At 42.7% G+C, this 12,500-nt stretch overlaps 1 protein-coding gene across 1 annotated transcript in view; it reads right to left on the minus strand.

Annotated features, from left to right (window-relative positions):
- Nucleotides 1–6,899, minus strand: part of LOC143277117 (glycoprotein 3-alpha-L-fucosyltransferase A-like) — a 14,645-nt gene extending 7,746 nt beyond the window's left edge. The window contains exons 1-2 of the mRNA XM_076581855.1: nt 5,971–6,899; nt 1,418–1,729 (exon numbers count right to left, since the gene is read on the minus strand). Of these exons, the coding sequence (XP_076437970.1) occupies nt 1,418–1,729; nt 5,971–6,899 (1,241 nt within the window). The remainder of the gene's footprint in view (nt 1–1,417; nt 1,730–5,970) is intronic.
- Between the last annotated feature and the right edge of the window lie 5,601 nt (nt 6,900–12,500).

Raw genomic sequence — 12,500 nt, forward strand, 5'->3', positions numbered from 1 at the left:
ATGACTGACTGACTGACTGACTGACTGAATGAATGTCATCTTACCACTTCTTATGGACACCCCATCACAATTATGACCATCTAACATTCCATTCTAAAATATACCCGAACAAATGTACTCTTCCTAGTTTGACTTACGGACACTACAAATTCAAGGGACCTTAAAAAAAAAAAAAGTTAAAAAAAAAAAAAAAAAAAATCACCATTCAGCATTCTACATCTAATGGACGAATCATCCAGAACACCATACAACATCAAATGGATGAATCATCAAAAGTGCCATTCAATATTCTACATCTAACGAACACAGCATCAAAATTACCGTACAACATTCACCATCTAACGTACACATTATAAATTGTAATTAAGCCATATTCTTCTGAATGAAACACCAAACTCACGTCTTGTCTCTCAAAAAACAAAACAAAACAAGAACAAAATCAAACAATACTAGACCAAAAATCTAACGAAAAGAAAACGCAAATTCCCTCAAAACGGCAACCTCAACATTTGCTTCAAAATAACTTCTATATATTATGATGTGGGTAAAAACAACAACAGCAACAGCCCCACACAACCAACAAAACAAACATAACACACAAATCAACAAACACACTGCTGCAGTGCCATCAACCACCTTTTTGTCTCTCACGGAAGGAGAGGTGAGGTAGGGGCGGGGCTTGACTGTTTAGTTTACTGTCAATCATCTTCTGTTACCCACTGACTGACCACACTCTTTCTTTCTCGCTGTCTCTCTCTCAGTGCCACAAGACGCCCCCCATCATTCTGGTGTTTATCAGTCCTCAGGTCTTTCCTTGTGCCACCATCACCTATACACATTCCTGGGCCTTTCCTCCCCCCCAATCATCTTCTGTTACCCACTGACTGACCACACTCTTTCTTTCTCGCTGTCTCTCTCAGTGCCACAAGACGCCCCCCATCATTCTGGTGTTTATCAGTCCTCAAGTCTTTCCACCTGCCACTACTTACACAGATTTCGGGGCCTCGTCGTTTTTTGTGGTTTTTTGTTGTGTTTTTTTTCGGTTTTTTTTCTGTCTTATCAGTTCTCAGGTCTTTCAACGTGCCATCATCATACAGATTCCAGGGCCTCACCAGTTTTTGGCTGTGTCTTTATCAGTCCTCGGGTCTTTCCACGCGCTGTCATCACCTATACAGATTTCAAGGCCTTGCTGGATTTTTTGCTATGTCTTATACCCCTGAAAACGGAGTATGGCTACCTACACGGTGGGGGTAAATATGGTCATACACATAAAAGCCCACTCATGTACATATGAGTGAACTTGGGAGTTGCAGCCCACAAACGCAGAAGAAGAAGAAACTCCTCAGGTCTTTCCAAGTGCCATCATCACTTATACAGATTTCGGGGCTGTGTCTTGTCAGTCCTCATGTCATCCCACCTGCCACTGTGTATACAGATTCCAGGGCCTCGCCACCAGTTGTTGAGATCAGGGAACCAGGACCTCTCGCGGTCTTCCACGTCATGGGCTAAGGCACAGAGTCGGCAAGGGAAAAGGGTGTCGATGTTCTTCCACAGCCCCTTCCACTGGAAGTAGGTGTTGTAGAGGGTGTCGTCGCGATCCAGGATGTGAAGGAAGGCCGCCAGCTGCTCTGGGGTCTTGAAGTCATCCACGTGGATGAAGGAGTGTGGAGGGGCCACCCGTAAGTAGTCCCCTGGGGCTGCTCCCATCACCACGGGGACCACGTCATGTCTGCAGGTATCATGACTTTATGGGTGTTAGTGAATGTCATCATGTCCGCAGGTATCATGATTTTATGGGTGTTAGTGAATGTCATCATGTCTGCAGGTATCATGATTTTATGGGTGTTAGTGAATGTCATCATGTCTGCAGGTATCATGATTTTATGGGTGTTAGTGAATGTCATCATATCTGCAGGTATCATGATTTTATGGGTGTTAGTGAATGTCATCATGTCTGCAGGTATCATGATTTTATGGGTGTTAGTGAATGTCATCATGTCTGCAGGTATCATGATTTTATGGGTGTTAGTGAATGTCGTCATGTCTGCAGGTATCATGATTTTATGGGTGTTAGTGAATGTCGTCATGTCTGCAGGTATCATGATTTTATGGGTGTTAGTGAATGTCGTCATGTCTGCAGGTATCATGATTTTATGGGTGTTAGTGAATGTCATCATGTCTGCAGGTATCATGATTTTATGGGTGTTAGTGAATGTCATCATGTCTGCAGGTATCATCATTTTATGGGTGTTAGTGAATGTCATCATATCTGCAGGTATCATGATTTTATGGGTGTTAGTGAATGTCGTCATGTCTGCAGGTATCATGATTTTATGGGTGTTAGTGAATGTCATCATGTCTGCAGGTATCATGATTTTATGGGTGTTAGTGAATGTCATCATATCTGCAGGTATCATCATTTTATGGGTGTTAGTGAATGTCATCATATCTGCAGGTATCATCATTTTATGGGTGTTAGTGAATGTCATCATGTCTGCAGGTATCATCATTTTATGGGTGTTAGTGAATGTCATCATGTCTGCAGGTATCATGATTTTATGGGTGCTAGTGAATGTCATCATGTCTGCAGGTATCATCATTTTATGGGTGTTAGTGAACGTCGTCATGTCTGCAGGTATCATGATTTTATGGGTGCTAGTGAACGTCATCATGTCTGCAGGTATCATGATTTTATGGGTGTTAGTGAATGTCATCATGTCTGCAGGTATCATGATTTTATGGGTGTTAGTGAATGTCGTCATGTCTGCAGGTATCATGATTTTATGGGTGTTAGTGAATGTCATCATGTCTGCAGGTATCATGATTTTATGGGTGTTAGTGAATGTCATCATGTCTGCAGGTATCACTGCAGGTATCATCATTTTATGGGTGTTAGTGAATGTCATCATGTCTGCAGGTATCATTTTATGGGTGTTAGTGAATGTCGTCATGTCTGCAGGTATCACTGCAGGTATCATCATTTTATGGGTGTTAGTGAATGTCATCATGTCTGCAGGTATCACTGCAGGTATCATCATTTTATGGGTGTTAGTGAATGTCATCATGTCTGCAGGTATCACTGCAGGTATCATCATTTTATGGGTGTTAGTAAATGTTGTCATGTCTACAGGTATCACTGCAGGTATCATCATTTTATGGGTGTTAGTGAATGTCGTCATGTCTGCAGGTATGATTTTATGGGTGTTAGTGAATGTCGTCATGTCTGCAGGTATCATCATTTTATGGGTGTTAGTGAATGTCATCATGTCTGCAGGTATCATCATTTTTGTGTGTGTGACGGATGACGTCATGTCTGCAGTCAAATGGTAAGTTAGTGGATGACGTCATGTCTGCAGTCAAATGGTAAGTTAGTGGATGATGTCATGCCTAGGTAAACAGGTTAGGTATGTTAGTGGACGATGTCAAGTCTACGGGTAAATAGGTTATGGGTGTTTGTGGATGACATCATGTCTGCAGGTAAATAGGTTTATGTGTATTAGTGGATAATGATAATGATAATAATTCATAACTTTTCTATGGCGTGATATCCGGTGCTAATGCTGCTCAAAGCACCTTACATCATCAAGCTAGATAGAAACATAACATAAAATCATCACAACAGCTCAATCCAGTGCGTTCACAGAACGAATCAAAAAGCATAATCCACCAAGAACAAGAACATCAAGTAACTAATGCTTAGATTAAAATGAAATACATTCCAAAAACACACACTTCATAAACACATACATTATGTATGTTAGTTGATGACGTCATGTCTGCAGGCATATAGGTTTATGCCTATTAGTGGATGACGTCATGTCCACAGGTAAATAGTGTTAGTGGATGACGTCATGTCTGCAGGTGAAATGTGTTATGGGTGTTAGTGGATGACGTCATGTCCACAGGTAAATAGTATTAGTGGATGACGTCATGTCTGCAGGTGAAATATGTTATGGGTGTTAGTGGATGACGTCATGTCTACAGGTACATAGTTAGTGAATTACGTCATGTCTGCACTTAAACAGGCAATGTGTGTTAGTGGATTACGTTATAGTCTGCAGTCACTTGGTATGTATGTTAGTGTATTAAGTGATGTCTGTAGTCTGTTGGTATGTTAGTGGATTACATCATGTCTGCAGGTAAACAGGTTTATGTTAGTGGATGACGTCATGCCTGCAGGTAAATAGGTTTGTGTTAGTGGATTACGTTATGTCTACAGTCAAGAAGTTGGGTATGTTAGTGGATTACGTCATGTCTGCAGGTAAGTAGGTACGTTAATGGATGACGTCATGTCTGCAAGTAAGTATGTTAGTGGAATACGTCATGTATCAGGTCAATAGGCTGGGCATCTTAGGTTATGTGTGTTAGTGGATGACGTCATGTCTGCAGGTAAGTAGGTTATGTGTGTTAGTGGATTACATCATGTCTGCAGGTCAATAGGTATATTAGTGGATGACGTCACGTGTGCAGGTAAGTAGGTTATGTGTGTTTGTGGATTATGTCGTGTCTGGTGGATTACGTCATGTCTGCAGGTAAACAGGTTATGTGTGTTAGTGGATTATGTCATGTCTGCAGTCACTTGGTATGTAAGTGGATTACGTCATGTCTGCAGGTCAATTGGCATGTTATTGGATTCCGTCATGTGTGCTGGTAAATAGGTGTGTAATGGATTATGTCATGTCTGGTGGATTACGTCATGTCTGCAGGTAGACAGGTTATGTGTGTCAGTGGATTATGTCATGTCTGCAGTCACTTGGTATGTTATTGGATTCCGTCATATCTGCAGGTAAATAGGTGTGTTAGTGGATTATGACATGTCTGCATGTCAATAGGTGTGTTAGTGGATTATGTCATGTCTGCATGTCAATAGGTATGTTAGTGGATTACGCCATGTCTGCAGGTCAATAGGTATGTCAGTGGATTACGTTATGTCTGCAGGTAAATAGGTTATGTGTGTTTGTGGATTATGTCATGTCTGCAGTCACCTGGTATGTATGTTAGTGTATCACGTCATGTCTGTAGCCAGTGTAGGTATGTAGGGTATGTGGGTTAGTGGATGACGTCATGTCTGCAGGTAAATAGGTTATGCGAGTTTGTGGATGACATCATGTCTGCAGGTAAATAGGTTATGTGGGTTTGTGGATGACGTCATGTCTGCAGGTAAATAGGTTATGTGGGTTAGTGGATGACGTCATGTCTGCAGGTAAATAGGTTATGTGGATTAGTGGATGACGTCATGTCTGCAGGTAAATAGGTTATGTGGGTTTGTGGATGACGTCATGTCTGCAGGTAAATAGGTTATGTGGGTTTGTGGATGACGTCATGTCTGCAGGTAAATAGGTTATGTGGGTTTGTGGATGACGTCATGTCTGCAGGTAAATAGGTTATGTGGGTTAGTGGATGACGTCATGTCTGCAGGTAAATAGGTTATGTGGATTAGTGGATGACGTCATGTCTGCAGGTCAATATGTTATGTGGGTTTGTGGATGACGTCATGTCTGCAGGTCAATAGGTTATGTGGGTTTGTGGATGACGTCATGTCTGCAGGTCAATAGGTTAGGTGGGTTTGTGGATGACGTCATGTCTGCAGGTCAATTGATTATGTGGGTTTGTGGATGACGTCATGTCTGCAGGTCAACAGGTGTGTGTGTGTGTGTGTGTGTATCTGTGCACAGGGAGGGGAGAAGGTGGGGGTGTGTGGGGTTGTCACGTGAAAGAGGGCACGTCTTCATCCTTGTGAAGTTGTATTTTGAATTTATTTTCGTGCTTGCATGGGGAAATTTCCCCTTTCTTTTACGAGGACATCAATATACAAAAAAGACTGAAGTGTGAAGAAACTGACTGACAAGACAGAACACACACACACACACACACACGCACACACACACAAACACACCCACCCACTGCAGAGGCACACACACATACACTGTAGAGCCACACACACACACATACACACGCACACACACTCACTTTAACCCCGTGATGAAGAACTTCTCGGTGATGTATTCACGGCAGTTGGAATTCTCAAAGGCCAGGTAGAACTTATACTGCTGGTTGAGCAAGGTGGAGCACCTCTTATTGCCTCGCGGGCACCTCAGGGGCCCACAGCGCCCGTAGATGTCCACCTGGATGTGACGAGACAGCTCCTTCACGTACTCCATACGGTCGTTCAGCGCGTAACAGTTGGACACGAACCACGCCACAAGTTTCGTTTTCCCTGCAGCGTAGTTGCGAACAGGTGGGCGGGTCAGGAGGGACTTGTTCAAAGGCACGTACTTCTCGTACGGAGTGACCAGCGTGGACTGGTGTCGGTAAGTGGCCGTCCAGTTCATCACTCCGTTCAGATTGCCAGTGAAGGGGCTGTTGGAGGGACTCTCCAGAAGGTACATCACGTAGATCTGGCGGGGGTCACGTGTGAGATATTGCGCGGCCTCTAGAGATTGATCGTTGAACACCACCACGTCGGCTTCCAATAACCGGTTTTCGTAATTCGTCATCTCGCAGGCGTCGACAGCGCATCCTCTCCTCTTGAAATAGTGGGAGCCCTCAGTGTGCTGATCCCCGCCATAGAACAGCAGGAGCTTGTGCTTGAGTAGGGTGTTGGTGGTTCGGTTCTTGACGGAGCGGGGTATGTACATGATCTGAGACAAGATGCGGTCGTCTGAAGGATTGTCCCGGTTGGGGTAGACATCCATGGCAGAGACCAACCTTACTGTAGAGCGGTTGTCTGCGGCAGCAACTTTGGGGGTGTTTCTGCCTGAATGGTGTGGGTAGTCCTTCCCCCCAGAGTTGAACTGAGTGTCCGACATGAGGTTCGGGAAATGAACAAAGAGGTACGTGAAATACAGGACAGCCACGCCCCCACACAGCTGAACCACTCTCCTCAGTGACAAACGCATGCTGGCTGTGACAGTGCCTCTTCCTCCCCTAAGAAGTTCGTGGAAGTATTGTGGTTACCCAACGTGTCGTTGATCAATACTTCAGTGACAAACGCATGCTGGTAGGTGTGACAGTGCGTTCTATCTCCCAAAGCCGTTCTGGAGGCTCATGGTGGTGGAAGTAGTGTTGTTACCCGATGTGTCGATCAATACTTTGGAGACAAACATATGCTGGGTGTGACAATGCGTTCTTCCTCCCAGCTAACGCGTTCTGGAGGTTCGTGGTGGTGGAAGTAGTGTTGCTTCCCGACGTGTTGTTGATCAATACTTCAGAGACAAACGCATGTTGGTAGGTGTGACAATGCGTTCTTCTCCCAAAGCCGTTCTGGAGGTTCGTGGTGGTGTAGTAGTGTTCTTACCCAACGTGCTGTTGATTAACACACCCACTGCTTCTCCTCCTGTGTTATCATGACTCCAGTTCCTGTTTTATTCATGGACCTGCCAATCCCCAGCAAAGCTTGTGAGTTAGTTCACATGTTGGACAAAGTGTTGGTACTGTATCATATTATTGTATTATATTGCTCTTTTTTTTTGTCACAACAGATTTCTCTGTGTGAAATTTGGGTTGCTCTCTCCAGGGAGAGCGCGTTGTTACACTAACAGCGCCACCTCTTTTTGGTCTTTTTTTCCCTGCCTGCAGTTTAAAAAGAATGGGTCAATTTATATGTTCATAGTGATAGCTCAGGCTGGATATCTTTGAATAACAATATGAATGGAAAGTCAATTCGTAAATGACTGACAACTAACCAACAAAACAGGCTGGGTATTCATGGATATCTTTGAATAACAATATGAATGGAAAGTCAAGTCGTAACTGACTGACAACTAACCAACAAAAAAAGCTGGGTATTCATGGATATCTTTGAATAACAATATGAATGGAAAGTCAATTCGTAAATGACTGACAACTAACCAACAAAACAGGCTGGGTATTCATGGATATCTTTGAATAACAATATGAATGGAAAGTCAAGTCGTAACTGACTAACCAACAAAACAGGCTGGGTATTCATGAATGACGGGAGTGTAAATTCAAATTTACTGACATCTAACTAACTAGCTAACTGCTACCTAACCAGGTACAAACAAGGGGGACTGCTCATGTCGCACTGTTGGTTAGATCTAGTGGAATGTTTATGTTGCACTGTTGGTTAGATCTAGTGGAATGTTTATGTTGCACTGTCGGTTAGATCTAGTGGAATGTTTATGTTGCACTGTTGGTTAGATCTAGTGGAATGTTTATGTTGCACTGTCGGTTAGATCTAGTAGAATGCTCATGTCTCATTGTTGGTTAGGTCTAGTGGAATACTCATGTTGCACTGTTGGTTAGATCTAGGTGACTGCTCATGTTGCACTGTTGGTTAGATCTAGTGGACTGCTCATGTTGCACTGTTGGTTAGATCTAGTGGACTGCTCATGTTGCACTGTTGGTTAGATCTAGTGGAATGCTCATGTTGCACTGTTGGTTAGATCTAGGTGAATGCTCATGTTGTACTGTTGGTTAGATCTAGTGGAATGCTCATGTTGCACTGTTGGTTAGATCTAGTGGAATGCTCATGTTGCACTGTTGGTTAGATCTAGGTGAATGCTCATGTTGCACTGTTGGTTAGATCAAGGTGACTGCTCGCTCATGTTGCACTGTTGGTTAGATCAAGTGGAATGCTCACATTTCACCTGTCACTTGTGGCCTCAAGGTGTTTGTTTTACCTTTGCAATGGTCGGGTGGAGGTGGGGGTGGAGGGTGGGGGTGGGGTCACTATAAATGAAGCGATCAGCTCTCATTGGCATAGTCTAAACTGAACGTGACGCGTCGTTGCAATTTTGTGAACTGGCGACTGAATCCACATCAAAATTAAGTACAATGATCCTTCCCTCCTACACAGTCGAGTCGAATAACCCAGAAAATTGGTCACAAAGTCTTCTACTACCACTATCACGACCAGTGATGTCGCCTTAGCTGTGTGCGAAAACTGCCGTTTAAAATGTCCCAGATACAGAACACTAGTAATAGTGGTCAAGTATGCTTCCAATACCAACAACTTCAAAAACCTTATCGATAATCACAAAATTTTAAACAGACATCTGGTTTGACTTTGATGGTCCAAGATAATTGTAAATGGGTCTACTTAGACTGAGACAAGACCGATAACGACATAGCATAAAGAAGGCCGTGAGGCCTTGTGCTAATCATAAATGAGACGGGGCGTAAAAAGCCGTGAGGCTACGATGATCAACATCAGCCCCTAACCTGAACCTGAACCTGAACCTAAATCTGAAGAGATCTGCCCGTCCTCTACTCACGAGCATGCCAAGAAATGGCTGTTTACAGACATTACATGATTCATTTAGTTTTCTTTGCCTGCCACGCATGTTTCAAAGTAGGCCTATATCGTGTTTGTATTCGGCAGAACGACAAAATGGCCCTTTGGTGTGGCCTTAAACATCGTACAAATCAAGTCCGAACATGGAATTGTTAAAAGTTAAGATCTGTACTATGGGTAAGCCTTTGATCAAGATATAAAAAAAAAAAAGAACACTGAAATAACTCCACGTGAATTGATTTTGCATTGAAGGATTCACTAACAAGACACAAACTTACTTTCAACTCTTTGAAATATCCGACCTTCGCTTTCTCTGTCTTGACACATCTGTCGATTCAACGTCATCCTCCAACAAGCAGCCTCATGATACGAATTCGCTGATTGGTTGAGGTGCAGTCTCGGCAAAAGCCTAAGCTATGCATTATCTCGTATGATGCCAAATACTCTCTCTCTCTCTCTCTCTGTGTGTGTGTGTGTGTGTGTGTGTGTGTGTGTGTGTGTGTGTGTGTGTGTGTGTGTCTGTGTGTAACGAGGATAGTCGGAATCCACCAGTTCTTAAAATTTAGTATAATCAGAATGAATATTACATCACAAGCGTAGAGGAAAACAAAGTTGAATACAGACTAACCAACATAACAAAACGTAATGAGGTTAGAGATTACAGCACTGCCATCACATCAGTTTCAGTTTCAGTTTCACTTTCTCAAGGAGGCGTCACTGCGTTCGGACAAATCCATACACGCTACACCACATCTGTTGAGCAGATGCCTGACCAGCAGCATAACCCAACGAGCTTAGTCAGGCCTTGAGTGCATGCTTACATATATGTGTACCTATGAAAGTGGATTTCATTTTACGTAATTTCGCCAGAGGACAACACTCTCGTTGCCATGGGTTCTTTTTCAGTGCGCCAAGTGCGTGCTGCACACGGGACCTCGGTTTATCGTCTCATCCGAAAGACTAGACGCTCAGTTTGATTTTCCAGTCAAACTTGGGAGAAAGGGCGAGAGCGGGATTCGAACCCACACCCTCACGGACTCTCTGTATTGGCAGCTGAGCGTCTTAACCATTCTGCCACCTTCCTCCGACATCACATCAGTCATCATGAATACAACATTGGGGATTGAAAAAAAAAAAAAAAAGGGGGGGGGGGGGGTGAGGGGGGGGGGAAGGAAAAGGAACATAAAAAAGATTTAAAAAAATAAAACCAAAAAAACCCACCTCTGAAAGTCTGTTGATCAGTGTTGTGTAATTATTATTATTATTATTATTATTATTTATTTATTTATTTATTTATCTATTTATTTTCATTTTTATTTTTTACTTTATCTATTTTATTTGATTTGATTTTATTATTATTATTTATTTTTATTTTTATTTATTTTTTAATTTATTTATTTTTTCTCAAGGCCTAAACGCGTTGGGTTACGCTGATTGTCAGGCATCTGCTTGGCAGATGTGGTGTAGAGTATATGGATTTGACCGAACGCAGTGACGCCTCCTTGAGCTACTGAAACTGAAACTGATACTGATACTGTGTGTATCGGGACTCATGATAACTGAGGTTGTTGTCTTGGTCTGCAGCGATCGATGTTCCCACTGTCAGTGAATACACCATGATGTCAGTGAATACACCATGATGTCAGTGAATACACCATGATGTCAGTGAACTGACAGACTGTTCTGGGTTTTGGTTTTCTCTTCCTTTTATTGACTCACTTGTGTAAACAAAGTGAGTCTATGTTTTAACCCGGTGTTCGGTTGTCTGTGTGTGTGTGTGTGTGTGTGTGTGTGTGTGTCCGTGGTAAACTTTAATATTGACATTTTCTCTGCAAATACTTTGTCAGTTGACACCAAATTAGGCACAAAAATAGGAAAAATTCAGTTCTTTCCATTCATCTTGTTTAAAACAATATAGCACCTCTGGGATGGGCACAAAAAAAATTAAAAAATGAAGCCTAATTATATGCAAACTGCATTTACTGTTATATTTATATTTTTTGTATTCTCTAAACATGGCACTTTGATCTGATATTCGACACAACAACAACAGCAGTCATTATTATCTTTTGTTTTGTTCAAACAGGAACTTCTTTTGCTAAGCATGGAAGTTTTATTTATTTTGCAAACGTTTTTGGTGCAGATAGTAAAGAAGGAAAATTACTCTGTAACTAATGCTAGGGGACTTAATTTGCCACAAGTGAGTCTTGAAGGCCTTGCCTCCCTTGTTTGTTTGTTGTTTGTCCTTCAGCTCCTTCATTTTCGTATTCATTTTTAACTCACTCAGTACGGCCAGTCCTCTCTTCTCTACACAGACCCCTCGGATGTCCAGTGGGTGTCTGAATGACCCAACCTTTAGCTTCCGTCGTCAGAATTGTGGTATTCTTTGTCAACATTCACCTCTTCAGTATAAGAACCTTCTGCTTGCAATATTTTGATGGTGGTAATTGGGGTGAAAGGCTGTTAACGTCTTCTCTTTCGCCGTTCGTATGGAGAGAGTTAACTTACTTGTGTTCACTGTGTGAGCCTGTGTACTAACCGGGTGTTCGGTTTTCTCTCTCTCTCTCTATCTGTGTGTGTGTGTGTGTGTGTGTGTGTGTGTGTGTGTTGCATTTGTATTTTTCTTGTTTGTCACAACAGCTTTCTCGGTGTGTGAAGATCGCGTCGCTACACTACAGCGCCACCCCCTTTTTTTTTCTTTCTTTTTTTCCCCCCTGCATTCAGTTTTATTTGTTTTTCCCATCGAAGTGGATTTTTCTACAGAATTTTGCCAGGAACAACCCTTTCGTTGCCGTGGGTTCTTTTAGTGCATGCTGCACACAGAGCCTCGGTTTATCGTCTCATCCGAATGACTCGTGTCCAGACCACCACTCAAGGTCTAGTGGAGGGGGAGAAAATATCGGCGGCTGAGCCGTGATTCGAACCAGCGCGCTCAGATTCTCTCGCTTCCTTGGCGGACACGTTACCTCTAGGCCATCACTCCACATGACTAGATGTTCAGTTTGATTTGTCCACACACACACACACACACACACACACAGGGTACAGCTTGTGTTCAAATTACTTTTAATACAAATCACATGTCACACAGTTTCAAGCCTCCTCAACAGTATCGGTGGTAAAAAAAAAAAAAAAAAAAATCGCACATGCATCGAACATTTGACATTTAGGTAGGAAAAGTAGGAACAAATACCAATGATCCAAATAGAAGGTTACAGACAGCCATGACGTCCACACTGGA

Source organism: Babylonia areolata, chromosome 33 (assembly GCF_041734735.1).
Source record: "Babylonia areolata isolate BAREFJ2019XMU chromosome 33, ASM4173473v1, whole genome shotgun sequence".
Classification (NCBI taxonomy): domain Eukaryota; kingdom Metazoa; phylum Mollusca; class Gastropoda; order Neogastropoda; family Buccinidae; genus Babylonia; species Babylonia areolata.